General features: G+C 30.2%; 1 protein-coding gene across 5 annotated transcripts in view; it reads left to right on the top strand.

The window, feature by feature from the left end:
* The window catches only part of LOC139498489 (oxidation resistance protein 1-like), a 56781-nt gene that overhangs the window by 6918 nt on the left and 31538 nt on the right, over nucleotides 1-18325 (top strand). For 3 of the 5 annotated variants that reach the window (XM_071286888.1, XM_071286886.1, XM_071286889.1), the window contains exons 3-6: nucleotides 7484-7539; nucleotides 8172-8285; nucleotides 10084-10256; nucleotides 11454-11561. In XM_071286888.1, coding sequence (XP_071142989.1) covers nucleotides 7484-7539; nucleotides 8172-8285; nucleotides 10084-10256; nucleotides 11454-11561 — 451 coding nt within the window. The remainder of the gene's footprint in view (nucleotides 1-7483; nucleotides 7540-8171; nucleotides 8286-10083; nucleotides 10257-11453; nucleotides 11562-18325) is intronic. The other 2 variants (XM_071286890.1, XM_071286891.1) reach the window with 1 other exon arrangement.

Below are 18325 nucleotides of genomic sequence, written 5' to 3' on the forward strand. Positions count from 1 at the left end.
ACTGAGCATCTTATAATCGGCATGAATTTATCAGATGACAATACCAATACTTAAATAAGAGTTACGCTCGGTTATATAATTTAATTCAGTCACGGACCCGCGATATCATGGGTGTGTTCTAGTCCAACAAATGATTATGAATCTTTTGGACTTTATTCAGTTTGCAAGCTAATTTGTTGTTCATTTTTTTAACTGAACATTCTGATTCATTATATTTATAAGGATAAAATTTAAAGAGGCCAAAAATTAGTTTCTTGATACTTTTAAAATGAATATCCCTGTTGTGCATCTTATAAATGAATTTCTTTATCAAGGATTTTTCCAAGATTATACATTGTATATAGATGTAGATGCTGTCATTGAGTAGTACAACATCTGCCAAATAAATAAAAGTTTTATAAAAGTGTTAATTTTTCGTCAAGGATCCTATATTGAACACTCACTGTTAAAGTATTACATCATTGCAGAATCAAATAAAAGTTTTATAAAGATTGTAATTTTGTTTAGGATGCGACTGAACCATCAGAACATCTAGGCCACATTTAAAAGAATGTCTGTTTCCCCTCCCCCGGGTCTACCCTTTGTAAACAGACCAGGAAGGCAGGTTCTTTTTTTTTTAATTTTTTTTTTTAAGTGGATGTGATTGTCATACAAATGTAGCATGGTCACATGAATGGTTTGACTTGTCCAGTCCAGGCCACTTATCAGTTGTTTGTGCTCAATTTGAGTGTATTTATTTAGATTATCAATCCTTCTGCTTTCAAGCACTTTCCAAAAATGGAAACAAATTATTTTCAGGAAAAAAATAATTTCGATTTTTTTGTGGAAAAATAATTTTTTGACCCAGGGGCTTATTTTTGACCCGGGTTGGGGGAGGGGAAACAAACATATTTTTAATTTTGGCCCTATAGCTTACAAATGTAGCTGTATTTGGCAAAACTTTCAGGAAGTTTTGGTATCCAACGCTCTTCAACTTCATATTTTATTTGGCCTTTTAAACATTTTTTGATTCGTGCGTCACTGATAAGTCTTTTATAGACGAAACGCGCGTCTGGCGTTAATATAAAATTTTAATCCTGGTATCTATGATGAGTTTATCTATACCTAATGAATTAAAAGTCGGTCTTATTAAGAATAATATTGAACAATATCTCGGTCAGATCTATACATCAGGATAACAGTTTATCAATCATGTAGCTGTGATCATATTAATATTGATTCCTTTGTTTGGATGTAAATGGTAGCGAAAGATACAGGCCATTTATTGTAGCTATGCTAGTGGTGTAAATGTACAGTAACCATGGGTCGGAGAAAATTATTATTTAATGTTGACCAAACTAAATCAGTATAAATATAGGGATACAGAAGGTCATGGTACTTTGTTAAAAATTAGTTATTGATCAACAGTGTTAATGCCTTTCTTTTGTTTATATTGCATTGTATGAAGGTGTGGAAATTTTACTTCCTTTTTTGTTCAATAGACATTAGATGTTTCTATGCGATATACATGTAGTAGATTTGAATGGTTTATATGTACTGAGTTAGAAAAGTTTACATGTAGCTACAATTGTTTTAAATTTTATCTTTGAAAAATACACTTTAGTACAAATGATGATGATAGATAAATTAATGTAGCAAAGAAAGTAAACAAAAAGTTGCAATTTTTATTCTACAAAAGCTTTTTATAAAAATCAATTTTAACAATTTTGGAAATGTTTAAGATAAAGTTTCCTAATTGAAAAATATCTTTCAAAACTTTTACTCAGTATATTTATGTTTTCATGAGTTAATGCTTGAAAAAAAAACACTTTAAAAAAAAAAGAGATATATATATACATTGAGAGCAATGATTCAGATGAAAATTTTTACCAACAATATGCCCATATCAAATGATTTCTTATTATCAATGGCAATCATTAAGATGTTAAACATTTACATCATTTAGTAAAAAAATAGTTTGATTACTACACTAATATTTAATATGTGTTCCCTTTTGAAGTTTTGAAACGAGAAAACAATTATTTTGAATAAAAAAGTTCAAGGCATGTATATTTTGTACAAGAGAAAATCCAATATAAACTCTGAATGCCCATAGCTCTAAGGATGTTAACACCACAATGTACAATTTGATTTGCCATCAATCAAAAATTGTTGACAGATCTTACTGATAATTACAAAGTTGTATGTCATTAATTTGTGAGGGTCAGTATCGATAGGGGTCAAAACCTGACCAGTTTGTAAAAATCGAAATTTTTCCTTATGAAGATAAATTCTCTTTCTTTACATATTTTAAAGAATTTCTGTTTAATGCACCTAACTATATTTCCAAATGTAAGAACTAGCTGTAATTATTAAATTTTTAATCTGGAAAATTTGTTAGTTGATGGTTTTGAAATTAAAGTTGATAAATAAATGATCCTTTTAATATGCAATTAACAGAAATGACGGAAATTTACTATATAAAACATTTTAAACCAATAATCAAAAGTTTTTACATTTTATTTAAATTGAATTGAAATAAACTTGGAGCCAAAAGTCTCCTTATCCAGACAAACATGAATCAATCTGTCTGTCTGTTATATTACAATAATCAGGGAACTCATCTGTGTTTCATTCTTCCTGGAAAACATTTCCTAAATAAAAAGACTAATGCATGATCCGATGTTATCCGTCTATATTGTATTGTAGAAATAAATACGATAAATTCCCTTTGTATTGTATTATTGAAAGCTGGGAATAGATAAGAGTACATCTATAATTGCATTTTATCATCAAATAATCTCTGATATTCCCAATATTGTCACAGCGGTCAGACTCTTCTAGACCAGTTTATGAAAATAGTAATTTTTCATCATGAAGAAAAATTCTCTTTTATTACATATATATTTTATAGAATTTTTGTTTAAATATTCCACCTGCCAATGACATTATATTTCCCATTGTAAAAACTTGAAATTCATAAATTTTCTATTGTGAGAATTATTTTTGATGATTTTGAAATTTGATAAATAGATAAACCTCTCATACAATTAACAAAATTGACAGAAATTTATAAACGAACATCTCAAAGTTAACCAATAATCGAAAGTTTGTACATTTTAATGTCATTGAATTGAAATAAACTTTTGAATGAAATTAAATTATAACAAACTTGGAGCCAAAAGTCTCCTTATCCAGACAAACATCCATGAATCAATCCATCTGTCTGTTATATTACAATAATCAGGGAAGTCCAATGAGTTCATTTGTTTGTCATCTTCCTGGAAAACATTGCCTGAATAAAAAAGACTAATGCATGATCAGATATTATCAGGCTGGTATATTGTATTGTAGAAATAAATACAATAAACTCCTTTTGATATTGTATTATTGAAAGCTAGGAATTGATGAGAGTACATCTATAATTGCATTTTTCATCCATAATCTCTGATATTCTCAATATTGTCACAGCGGTCAGATTCTTCTAGATCAGTTTATGAAAATGGAAATTTTTCATCATGAAGAAAATTCTCTTGTCCTACATATTTTATAGAATTTTTTTTATATTCCACCTAAAGCTTGCAATGACATTATATTTCTGATTGTAAAAACTTGAAATTTATTAATTTTCTGTTGCGATAATTTGTTAGTTGATGAATTTGAGAAATGAACCTTTTATGCAATCAACAAATTAAATTAAGGGAAATGAATTGTTGAACATCTCAAACAAAGTATCAAAAGTTTGTACATTTCAATGAAATTAAATTGAAATAAACTTGGAACCAAAAATCTTCTTATCCAGACACACAGCCATGAATCAATCGGTCTGTCTGTTATATTACAATAATCAGGGAACTCCTCTGTGTTTCATTCTTCCTGGAAAACATTTCCTGTATGAAAAAGACTAATGCATGATCTGATGTTATCCGTCTATATTGTATTGTAGAAATAAATACGATAAATTCTGTTCCGTATTATATTATTGAAAGCTGAGTATATTCCTGGGAATAGATAAGAGTACATCTATAATTGCATTTTTTCATCGCATAATCTCTGATATTCCCAATATTGTCACAGCGGTCAGATTCAATAATGTAAAATAGAGAAGAATGATCTCCATCCTTCTAAATAAATTAATTTGTATAAGTGGTTGAATGGCATGTTGATTGATCCTGTTTTATTTATTAAGGAGGTAGACCTAGGTTAAGGGTGATAAATCTTTAAATCAGTCAAGCGTTTGTAAAAGTCAAGTTCACCAATGTATTTTAAGCATTTACCTGAAACAGATTGAAAATAATCTATGTAACCTAGAAGCTTAGAATATGTTTTTGAAAATGGTTGACACAAACGTACTGATGATTTTAAGAGTTATTTCCCTTTACCTAGGTCTACCACCTTCAATGAGCTGGTCTTCTGTAACATAATAACAGGCTGTGAAATTTAGATAACATGAATGATTTGTCCTTGTCCACGAAAAAATTTTAAGAGGTGAGAGATGGATGATCCATCCCAGAGGCATTGTTGATAGCTTCATGAAGAATTTTGTCCTTATATTTATTAGTTATGATGACCATGGAAATACAATAACAAGAAAATTATTATTTTGGGAGACAACTCTTACATTTAAGAAAAAGTGCTTGTGTTAATCATTTGCACTTGTTTTGTTATACTTTTGCATTGACTTCAAGGCATCACAATTTCAATGTGGAAAAAAGTATACTTTGTACAATTAACATTTACTAAAGAATAATTAGGTTCCATGATTAGGTGTATTTATGAATAGATATTGAAGATAGATAATTGAAATATGCATGAAAAAGAATTGAAGGTACAACTATTGAAATATTAATATTGAAAAATGCAAAAAAGTGTTCTTTTTGAATATTTACATATTATTTTTGCTTCATCTGTACCAACAAAATTCACAAAATTTGGCATGCCACAAATATAGTAATGAGTTTACAGTTCTGCATTAATATACAAAGGTACATGTGTACATGTATGTACCAGTAGCAAATGGTAAGTGTCAGCAAGGTATATTATAGGTGAAAGTCTCCTTTAAACTTCATGCAGGAAAATAGAGGAAATTCAATATTAAAAAGCTCTAAAATAGATTTTTTGTGTTTGTGTTATAAATATGTAAAACAATTAAACTATGTCTACAGCTTGCATAATTGGATGTTAACAGTGGTAACATCTGGCTACATAAGATTGCATTGAGAAATGATCATATTTATTTTCTTATACAAAATGTCACATATGCATGTTATTATCATATTTGTATGAGGACTGAAACTTTGACACAATGAATATTTTCTGTAGCAGGTACAGTTCTTATTTAAATATTGTTTTTTTAAAACAGAAAACCAGAATTCACAAGTTGTATTGACCTAAGTAACCTATTTAGGTTTTAACCTAAAATTTTATTAGGTTATATTTTGTTTATATAATTAGGGCATCAAAGAGTTAATGATGCAATTGTTGCAACTCAGTCAAAAAAGTTAAATTTTTCGACTTTTTCAAAAGAAGCATCATTAAAAGTTTAACTAGAGTACTAGTGAAGACTTACATGGAGAAGACGAATGTTTTTCTACCATGTTTTCTATACTTTTTGAAAATTTTGAATGTAAAAAAAATGTAAAACAGATCTACAGACGAAGGAATGGACAGACACATGAAAACTATAAGACTTCTACATCATTAATGCAGGACCTTTATAACCTTGTTGGTACTGCATGTACAATATATTCTTCTAATACTGTTGTGTTTTTTAAACAGTTATATTGACCTTATTATTTTAAAAAATTTGACAAAGGGAGACAACTGACTTTAAGCAAAACAGGCAGACATTCAGTTTTAAAAATTTGTAGTACCATTGTGATTTGTTAACCAATTTATTTTTCCAGAAACCTTATTGCGTGATTAATCATTTATTTTTTGCAATGTCCTATTTTTGTTGCTTATAATTGCTTACATCCACTTCATTTTAACTTTGGTGGATATTTGTCTAATTGGTAATAATATCATTATACTCCTTATTTTTATATTAAACAATATTTTGATTTTGGATGTGACACGTCTTCTGATTGGCTACTTCCACGTCTTCTAAATGGCCACTTCATTTGTTTATTAGCTTATAGACATAATTTTGTCATGTGACTGTGACATCATCAATGTTTTTTGTCAAGCCTTCAACTTTAGTCGAAAAATCGAGACATAGCGATCCTACATTTCGTCGGCGGCGGTGGCGTCCACAAATATTTACTCTGTGGTTAAAGTTTTTGAAATTTTAATATCTTTCTTGAAATATCCTGGATGTCTACCAAACTTGGCCAGAAGCTTGTTTATAATCAAGTAAATTTTTTTTTAAATAAAATTCCATTTTTCCCTTATTTTCTTATAAATGGACTTAGTTTTTCTTCCAGTTAACATTAGTTTAAGTTTTTAAAACATTTTTAAGATTCTTAAACTAGCCTGGAATTCAAAATGTAATTAAGAATTGAATTATAAGAAATTACTGTAATATTTTTTCTGCCTATTCGAAATAACAGAAAAAATGTTGTGCACATTATAAATAACCCGCTACTCAATGTGCACCACATTTTTTATGTTATTTCTTCATAGACAGAAAAAATATTACAGTCATTCCTTAAAAGAATTGTATTTGAGGTATTTTGTGCAACAATTTATTTTCAATGCAAAAGTTCAAATCCATTTCAAATCTTTGTTAATCTGAGAAAACTAGATAAGCTCTTCTAAAAAGTGTTAAACTACAATCAGGTAGAGTAAGAAACCATGGAATACCTTCATGGGTAAGGCAAGGCCTTTAACACCCCTGTTATAGCACTATCTTAGTTTTTTTTCCCCACTTACCAACACCAACAAGAGCAATTATTAAATGAACTGGCAAGTGAATATTTTGGATCTAACTTATATTGTCTGATCTGCTCTCTAGGTTACATTTTACCGGCAAGTTTTTTACCCCAAGATGGTACTCAGAATAGAATCCTATACGGCTTCTGATTGGTTGGTACATGATTGGAATTATATTTAATCGAAAGCTTATCCAATAAGGTTTAAAAATTGCCGAAAATCATATTCACATTTTATGAAGTATAGAAAATATCTTCCAATTCTGAATGTCGGACCACTTAAAAATATGCCTTTTTCATTAAGCGAAAAAAGTAGGCGATTTTTTTCGACTGCATTTTAAGTCAATTTGAGCCGCATGACCCTATATATTTTTTTAGTTATAATGCAACACTGGCATTTCTAGTAACAGGAACTGCTACCCATTTTTCCCTAGTTTGTGTATATATATAGTCTTTGAGAAAAAAAATATGGAACACTAGTGGTACCCTATGGAAAATGCATTACGAATAATTGCGCTCTTGTAACCTCTAATGCAAAACAGAGTAAACATAATCAACAGGTTCTTGTGGTAAATATGGTGGTTTGTAGGGAAGTTTTAACATGTAATCAAAGGTTCACATTTTTGTTTCAGGTTTACAAAGAGTTCACACAGTGATGAGAATTTACCAGTTAACCCTAACAATGCAGGTTAGTTTGTCTGGGTTCTATGAGTATCTTGAAATTAATAAAACATAAATATGTCTTTTGATTTCAGTTTTTTTAGGGGTTGATATATAATTTTCTGCGATAGTAAATAAATCTTATAAAACCATAATACATCACTTAATTGTTAATAAAGTTTCACGACAAATTCATCCCTTGAAAGTGTAAATAAAAATTGACAAAAAATTGAAATTAAAGTGTTTGAACTGGTTCCTGACTTACGAAGAGCAGAGGAGAAAATACATAGTCTTGTTATTGCGAAAAGCTTGTGTACCAAATACTTTTTAAGACACAAGAAATATATTAGTCAAGCAAACTCATCTTAGATGATTGAGTTGAAAAAAGTTTAAATTTGAATTTGAATTAAGGGGAGATAACTAATTTGATATTTTTAAAGTTTGACTTCAGGAAAATCTTTCAGGTCACATGGTATAAAAGGGGAGATAAAAAATTTGATATTTATTATGTTTGACCTCAGTAAAATCTTTCAGGTCACATGATACATAAGGGGAGATAATCAATTTGATATTTATTAGGTTTGACCTCAGGAAAGTCTTTCAGGTCACATGGTATTAAGGGGAGATAACCATATTGATATTTATTATGTTTGACCTCAGGAAAGTCTTCAACTACATGGTATGTCCATGATGGTGAATCAGAAATTGAACCGCTGATAGACACAGCAGAGAAAGGATCATTATCTAATAAAATAAAGAAAACAACAAAGACGGGTAGATTTGAGTTTGGCTTAACCTTTAACCTTTGGCACACTGTGAATTTGAGCTGTAAAGCTTTTTTAAGTTGATAAAATAACCCAACATAGTGCTGTTAAATTTAACCCTTACTTATCCTTGCTTTATCATTTTGGGAATCAAAGTTTGATTTTACTTTAACATTTAATTTAATTTGCAGTGAGAATTTATAGTAAGACACAACATGTGTGTGTATGTGTGTGTTTAATGTTTAAAGTTAAATCATTTTAAAAATGTAAGATGATGGTCAACATATCACTACTCCATCAGTGTGTACCATAGGTATCACAACTGCTGGTTCTGGAAAAAAATAGTGCCAGTAGAATTTCAGAATTATATGTAATACAATTTCAATTAAATTATTATCAAGGTCAGATGATCAGTTTTTTATTGTAATAGATATGTACAACATATGAACATGTAAAATTGTATATATATTAATATGGGAAAATTACGCATGCAGTTTAAGTGACTCAGATTTTTTCTTACCATTTTACCATTTCCCTAGGACACCCTCCTTCCACTCATTTCCTTTTTTTTAACAACAAAAATTACATAAATGCATTTGTAATAGATATGATACATGTATAGACATACATGTGTACAATAGTAAAGAACTTGTTTGCATAAAAAGTATTATATTCATATGATAAGATTTAACAGTCCTTTCTGTACATGATATTTTCTTAAGTAAACTCATATATGTCATTTAGGTAAGTTATTTGAATCATATTGCAGAGGCTGATTTAAAGGGTGGCCCAGGGCGCCAGGGGGACTTGTTTTGGGAAAAATTCAGTCGATTATATATATAAGCTTGACCAGAGTGGGCCCCCTCTTAAGCAGTTTGTGGGCCCCTCTTATGAAAATTTCTGGATCTGCAATTGTATTGGCTATAACTTTAATTTCAATTAACTGTACCCTCTTAGATTCTTAGATGCCTCTGTGCATAGTTGCTTTTATAAAATGATGTCACAATATAAGGAATTGAAGTAAGAACATTTATTTAGAAAACTTTGTAATTTGTTGAACATTTGAATTTCGTGATTCAACTGTATCCATGTACATTTGTAACACATGAAATTGGTACCCCAACTGATAATATTAGTTACATAGTGTGCTAGTGACCTAATACCGTATTAGGTCACTAGCACACTATGTAACGAATTTATCTTACCGACTACCTTAACGTGTGAAATTTAGACCTATCAAAATTAGCAAGTCTTCAATACTGTTAGCATTAAGAAACTACTACCATTGATCCTACAAAAACAGATACCAACAATAACAACTTGTTAGGTTTAAATGGGTTTTATGAATTGATTTCAATCTTAATCATCAATTTCTTCAACTGTTGAAACCTTTACGATTTTTTCTCAGTACTGTTCTGTTTTTATAAAGGGACGTAACACCCCTACTAACCGTGTATGAAATAAGCCCCGCCTCCCTACTTCCTTATATTTAATATAAAGGGACGTAACACCACTACTTACCGTGTATGAGATAAGCCCCGACTCCCTACTAACCTAATATCCAATATACAGGGTCTCCACGAGGGCGCTTTTAACCAATCACATTCCTAGAAATGTATAGGAGGTAAGATACATTTAATAATGAATCCACAGTCAAATTTTACTTTAAACCAAATAGACAAATATATCTTTGGGGAAATACAGGAAACAACTCAAAAATGAAAAGATAATAAGACATGAACAGTTCCCTTCTTGCTTTTAATTTCACAACTTGGCAATCATAAATATGTTAATTTTTTTTTATCTAGTTCCTGGAAAAATTTCTAGCAACTGGTTCCTTCAAGATGAATCCAATTTGCAGGCGGATACCAGTAAGAAGGAATCACCCCCTGACCAATCATATGCCCCTGTTAAGTTAGAAAGAGCTGGCAGTGTTGGCTCTAAGAAGAAAGTCCAGCCAGATGGAACGTTTGTGTATGATGTAAGTAAAAACTGTATGTGTACGATGTAAGAAAAAACTGATCCTTATGGTTGTATATTTTCATCATTACATGTTTGATGGATTGATTAATTGATAAATTGGTGTTTGAAACCACTTTCATCATAATTGGCTAATTCACAGTGGTCAGTTTTTATTGGTGGAGGAAACCAGAGTGCCTGTAGAGAACCACAAACTTCGATAGAAAATCTAAAATCTTAGAGTCAAACATTAATGTCACATGCAGGATTTGAACTCACACCCTTGGTGTTGATAGGCTTGGGATACAGTATATGGACTACAATTTTTTTCATATGCAAACTTTTTTTGCATCAGAGATTGATGTCGGATAAGCAAAAACTGAAAGTTTGTCCCATTTCTGTTTAATTGCTGTGGTTACCTTCCACCTGAGGCACATTATCAAACAGTTATTTAAACAAAGAGTTATTAATCTAATTTATTGCTGAAAAGATAGTATTTCATACTTAACATATTCAACTCACTTTGAGACAGGCACATAAAGCAGTAGCAGATCCAGTGGAAGGGTTCCGAGGGTTAGAACTCCTTTTTGGATGATCAATGCATTTGAAAGGGAACATATATTTGAAACCGCCCCCTTTCTAATAGGTTGGGAGCCCCCTCTTTTAAAAATGGATGGATCTGCCCCTGCATGAAATATGTGGTTGATTTAAATATGGGAAAGTTAAGTATTATGATATAATAATTCTCAGACAGTTTGAATGTATTATAATCTCCTCATTATATGAACTGTTATTGACAAATTTACAGTTCCAGATTAAAAATTCTGATACATTTATTTATTATGTAATAGTATGGTAATCTGTTTGCATAAATGTATTTGAAATACATGTAGTTATGCCAAAAAAGGGCATAGGTACAAGTTTATAAGTTGCATGAACAATATCAAACAAAAATGCATGAATGTTGTTAAACTAAAACTTGTCAGTGTACTGGAATTATTTATAAAGGTCCCTGTCTAAAATATGTGAATTTTAATGCTATCAGGTAAGTTTACTTCTAATGATTTAGCTATATATATATAATAATTATATATATATGCTCAAACATATACATTTGTGTATGTTATTGAATTTAGACCAAAGTCTATTTTATTCACATAAATGGTCTTCTGAATAAAAGTTTTTTGTTATAAAAATTCATTACACGATTATTTTGTAGGTGAAGGCCACAGACACACTTTCCAGTATTGCAGCTCATTACGATGTAACGCCATCGGAATTAAAGAAGCTTAACAAACTGACAAGTCAATATATATTCCCTCAGCAGGTAGGTAGTAAATTGTCTAACAGCTCTTTGTCATGTATATTAGCTTAATTCCTATGTAAATTAAGTGTTTTTCCGTAAAATTGCAATTTTCCATGTAGGCAAATGTTATTATGTAAAGACCAAATTAAATGACCAAGTGAGAAAAAAAGTTATTGAGTCTTTCAGAAATTGATATATATATATATATATATATACCCTAAAATGGTAGGTACTAAACTGTCTAACAGATCTTTGTCATGATGATTAACTTAATTCCTATGTAAATGAAGTGTTTTTTTCCTTAAATTGCTATTTTTCCATGTTAAAGACAAATGATACTATGTAAAGACCAAATGACCAAGTGAAAAAAAGGTATTGAGTCTTTCAGGTTATATGTCTCCTCGAATCGCTTTCAAATTTAAACAAGAGTGTGTCCCCAGTACACGAATGCCCCACTCGCACTATCATTTTCTATGTTCAGTGGACCGTGAAATTGGGGTAAACCCTCTAATTTGGCATTAAAATTAAAAAGATCATATCATAGGGAACATGTATACTAAGTTTGAAGTCGATTGGACTTCAACTTCATCAATAACTACCTTGACCAAAAACTTTAACCTGAAGCGGGACAGACGGACAACCGAACGAACGGACTAACGAACGGATGCACAGACCAGAAAACATAATGCCCCTCTACTATCGTAGGTGGGGCATAAAATAGTTTAAGAACATCAAAATTGATATATTTTTCCTCAACAGGTAGGAGAAAATTGTCTAACAGCTCTTTGTCTTTCTGATAAGTTTAATTCCTATGTATTAGGGCATTTTCATCAAACAGCAATTTTCAATGCTAGACAAATGGTACATTGTAAAGGCCTTATAAAAGAAAAAATAATATTTGAGTCCTTTTAAGGAAATGCCTTCTCTAAATGCTTTCTTATTAAAAAGGTTATATATAGATTATAAGAAGATGAGGTATGAGTGCCAATGAGAGACAACTCTCCATCCAAGTCACAATTTATAAAAGTAAACCATTTTAGGTCAAGGTACGGCCTTCAACACAGAGCCTTGGCTTATAGGCCTCCTCTTATTGCTTGCAAATTAAAAATAAATGTAAGAACACCCAAGTCAATACATATTTCCACAGCATGTAGATAGAGAAATATCTTACAACTTTTTGTCTTTCTGATTAGCTTAATTTCTATATATTGGATTGTTTTTCTCAAATTGTTATTGTTATAGCAATTTTCAGTGCTAGACAAATGATACCTTGTTTAGACCAAATGACCAGATTAAAAAAATTATTGAGCCTTTAATGTCATTGATAGGCCTCCTCTAATAGTGCTTGCAAATAAAAAAAAACAAATATATACGAGGTCCTATATATACATATTACAGAATGCAGAAAAGTGGTTAGGATAATAGTTTATCTGATTTTATTAACCTTGAAAACATAGGAATGATCATAATCTGGGTGTTTAATAGTTCTTATCTGAAAAACTGATTAAGAAAACAACACCTTTTAGGACAGGTAGGGAATAAGATACAGATCATTTTCATGACCAATTGTAATATATACCGTAGATATGTGTAAAGTGGTTCCTTCAAGCTTTATATTAAAATTAACAGTTATTTTTTTCAATCCAAATTTTTATGCACAACTCAGGCATTATGTTTTTTGGTCTGTGTTTTCGTTCATCCGTTCTTCTGTTCCGCTTCAGCTTAGAGTTTTTGGTCTAGATAATTTTTGATGAAGTTGAAGTCCAATCAACTTGAAACTTAGCACGCATGTTCCTATGATATGATCTTTCTTATTTTAATGCCAAATTGAAAGTTTTGACCTCAATCTTAGGGTCTACTAAACATAGAAATGACAGTGTGGTGGGGTATCCGTGTACTATGGACACATTCTTGTTTGCTATTTAAAGATTTTTTTTAGAAAAGAGGCTTCAAGATTGAAAGATATCCTAAAGAGATATCCATGGATGAAAATTTAACCTTAAAGGAAATATCACAAGGGCAGTATTATATCTGCTGTTCATGATTAAAAATCTTTCATTCCTCCATTTGATTGTAAGGAATAGTCAATAGACTGATATATTGTTTATTATATTAATATTTCATTGAAGAATAATCAATATTTTCATTAGTTTTCATTTGTAACAATATTCCAATATCAGGTCTAGCTGCTCTTTATAGTCAAGGATGACATCTATTCAGCCATTCTGTTAAAGTCAAAGTCTTTTCCTGTTTTTAGCTGCCAGAGTTGTTTCTCACCATTTTTATACGCCCGTCAAAATTTTGACGGGACGTATTATGGTATACAAATGTCCGGTGTCTGTCCGTCCGTCTGTCTGTCCGTCCGTCCGGCGTAAACATGTCGCACTGTAACTTGAGAACGACTTATCTAAATTTCATGAAACTTAATATAGTTGTTTTTTATGATGGTCAAATGATCTGTATACTTTTTGGTGAAAATAAGATTTAAACTTTTTGAGTTACAGCACTTTGTAACTAAAACAGGGGGGTGTTTTTTTTCACATGTCGCACCGTATCTCAAAAACGATTCTTGATTATTGCTTAAAACTTTACACACTTCTTAGTTATATTAATCTTAATATCTGTATAATTTTTGTTGATGATTCAAAATTTCATTTTTAAGTTATTGAGTATTTTGTAAAAAAGGGGGAGGTTTTTTTTACATGTCGCGCCGTATCTCAAAAACGATGTATGATTATTGCTTAAAACTTTACACACTTCTTTGTTATATTAATCTAAAGATCTGTTTACTTTTTGGTGATTATTCAAAATTTCATTTTTGAGTTATTGAGTATTTTGTAAAAAAGGGGAGGGTTTTTTTACATGTCGCGTCGTATCTCAAAAACAATTTATGATTATTGCTTGAAACTGTACACACTTCTTTTTTATATTAATCTAAAGATCTGTATACTTTTTGGTTTGATTCAAAATTTTATTTTAGTGATATTTGTAAAAAAAACAGGGTGGGGGGGGGGGGGGTTTCACATGTCCTGCCATGTCTCAAAAACAATCAATGGTTATTGCCTAAAACTTTATCAGAAACTATTTATGATTATTGCATAAAACTTCCACACAAGACGTCCGGCGTATCATGCGCTCATGGCGCAGCTGTTTATTGGTAATTTTGAAAACATGTGATGATGATGGAAGTTTTAATGAACTTGACTGGCTATACAGCCCTAGCAAGGTCGGGAAGTGAGGGTTGTGTTTCTCACTGTAACATTCAGAAGTCACAAACCTTGAAAAACATTTTTAAGCATCAACAATAACAAGTTTTGTGCTACTTTCAACATGGACCTTTTTGTGACGACATTTCACATAGGAGTTTAAATGTATGTCTTTCATATAAATTTATCTGAACTGTTAGGGTTGGGAAAATTTTGACCATTTTTAAGTGATCATGAAATATACAAAATTATTATTTAAACCGTTAACCATAATTGACTTGAGAAATTTCTCGACCATAAGCTTACTTGATTAAAACAACTTGTTTTATTTTCTGTTGTTAAAAATACTTTGTTTGCAGCCAGGTATGAAATTTTAAAGTTTTAAAAGTTCTGGCAAAACAGTTGTTTTTTTTAAATGTGTTTGAGTTTATAAAAGGGGAAAAATGTTGATTATATGTCAAAAAAAATATTCCACAAATGACCTTTTATACTTCAATATTAGACCAAGACTAAAGTTTAGTAATGTTTTATTAAGTATCTTCATTTTCTGGCTTTTCACCTAAAACCTTTTGGAGAAAAATACTAAGAAAAATTATGAACATTTCAGTATATTAATTGATGATAAATTTAAGTTATAAGATTTTTTGTGTGTTATGAGCACAGGTCTGTACTGTATATATACAATCCCTTTTAATGATAAAAGATGTACTTCAATGAATTCCTTAACATATCCAGGTAATGATCAAGGAAGCTATTAAACCAGGTGAAGGTTGGGTAATTGTATATACCATTTGTAGTCACTCATGTGTCACTTCCTGGATGGTGTTAAAAATAATTACTACTATATTTTATAGTGAATTATTTTTAACTGAACCTTGAAAAAAACATTTAAACAACTTTTGAAATTTAATTCCTGTTATTAAAAGTTTTTATGCCAGATTTTTATTTTAAATATATTGATTTCAGTAAATCACCTGTCATAAAACATAAAAAGAATGTTGTTTAACCTTTATGAACTGAACTTATAACAAAATGAACTGAAATGCTTGACAGAATTTTTTAAATGATTCATTAATTTCCATTCTCTCAGCCTGTTGTAGAAATCGATATTTTTTTTCTAGTCTTCAATATGCATGAAATATTTGCCACTGAATTTAAATACAAATCAACTAATACTAATTTGGTTAATTAATGTATTCTGGCTTTAATTAAGGGCATATGATACAGTTTTGAAACTGTATTTACAAGTTGATGAAAATTTGCATATAGGCTATATTTTACCTGATAAAATCAAATATGTCATAAAAAATATACCTTCATGTGCTACTTTTTGAGTAAAATGAGATCGAAATTTTGTATATTTGCTCAAAATTCAGATTTGTGTCCGTATTTTCTTTTTCGAAAGAACGACGTAACTTTTTTGCTTTAAAAGATAAACACAAATTGTTTTTTGTTAAATAATCGGTAATTTCTGTATTTTATAAGTATCGTTGAAAATTATGCAATTTTTATTCCGAAATAACTCTATATTTATCAAATGTTCATGAATAGAGGAAAAAACGTCATTTTTTGCTGCATGTTTATCAAAATTAAAAAAATTGAGCTATTTACAGTTTTATAAAATTTGGGTCACATAATCTCCTTGCAAAATGAAACAAATTGCTGTTTTAAAAAATAGGGGTCCATGCACTCGTTTTCAAATTAAATCAGTTTGAATGATAAAAATCAGTCGAAAAATGCATCTTTTCCCGATATGTCATAGTTTGACGTCGCGAAAATAACATTTTAACGTTAGCAACGTCATTACCTTCCCTGTAACTGTATCGTATGCCCTTAATGCATTATTCCCTTTGAAGTAATACTGTACTGAGAAAAAATAAGTATCTTGATCTAAACCTGTTGTATTGATTTTGAATATGTGTTTCCTTGAAAATGAATTTTGTAAATAAAATCAAAAATGAAAATTCTTACAAAACCTTTGTTATCATTTGATATTTGTTTATGATTTGATTTTAAAGTTTCACTAAAAACAGATTTTACTGTATAAGGAAATGCCCAGTGATAAAATATGTTAAGTAACTTAGTAACCTTTATATTTAAGGCAAATCAAGGATTTTTTTTGACTGCTGATATTACAGTACACAATTGTTTTACCTGAGTTTTTAAAATAATTACTAACTGCATATAAGGGTACATCTTATGGTATTATGGTACAAATGTATTATGAAAAAGGTAATCATGATTATTTGTTTAAAATTTAAGCAGGCTATTTTCTGCATTGGTTTGTATTATAAATTCTATACACCAATTAAGTCTTTGTACTGTTAAAAAAAAACTGATGTATGTTAAACATTTTCAAAAAGGAACTATTTCCATGAATAACTGCTGGAAATTTGTAGATTTTTAAATAAAGCCATAATAAAGAATGCATTGAAATGAACATGTTTTACATAATTCTCAACACATAACTTACCTTTTACGTTTGGATAGCCTTGATAGGATTGCCGGAATTTACAAAGGAAATAATGCCTAAATATAGAATCACACATGTTGCATTGCCTTAAACATGATAAAATTCATAACTAGAGAAAGAAATTATGAAATTTTACAGGTTTGTGTACATTTGACTTGATTTCATTTTGATTTGTAAAAAAAAATGCATTCTTGTCAGTTTTAATTGTTGTATATTATTTTTATTAAATGACCTTTAAAACAAGTGATGTATACTGCTTCTTTGTCACTTTTATACAAAGTCAGGTATAAAAAGTTTATACACATGGCATACGTGATGTCAGTATTTCCTCGTCTGTGCTTTTTTTTTTAAGTTACAAATTTGTTTTTATTGTAATGCAAGTGCACCCTAACGGATGTAAAAGTTTGCCTTGTAAGGTCACTTGTCCAAGAGGTAGTGTGGTGGCTTGAATTAGAGGCTATGTGGTCACTTGACCCAGAGATTATGTGGTCAATTGACCCACAGGCTATGTGGTCACTTGATCCAGAATCTATGTGGTCACTTGACACCTGTTTAATCTGCAAGATTATGGATCACATGGTCAAATAAATTGGACATACTAACAAAAGTATGAAAAAAATAATATAAAGGGACACAACAACCACATTAATGCCTGCTTCATTACTATAATAAATATAAACTGGTTGTGAAATTATGCACTGTGCCGTTAATCGAACTATATAAACATTTTTCTACACATATATAAGCCTGCAAAACTTCGGATTAGTCACTATTAAATCTTGAATCTTCAAATATTTTTTTCATTCTTTCATGAGTATATGTCCATGATTTAAGAAAATAATACCTAATGGCATTGTGATTAAACATTCTGTTTTGTTTTGGGGTTTCCCATTGCAAAACATGGACTTTGCAAGACATTTTATAATCATAAGTCTAGCTCTTGTGCTTAGAATCAGGTTAAGTTTCTTTTAATGAAACTTTCACAAAACTTCATGCACCTTTGATTCAAATATTTTTTTATTTCCCATAGAGGAATATAAACTTTAAAATTTGCCTTATCTACAGTTGGGCTGAGCAATGATTTGTAGATCATGCACCCCTCATTC

Source organism: Mytilus edulis, chromosome 12 (genome assembly GCF_963676685.1).
Source record: "Mytilus edulis chromosome 12, xbMytEdul2.2, whole genome shotgun sequence".
NCBI classification, from domain to species: Eukaryota; Metazoa; Mollusca; class Bivalvia; order Mytilida; family Mytilidae; genus Mytilus; species Mytilus edulis.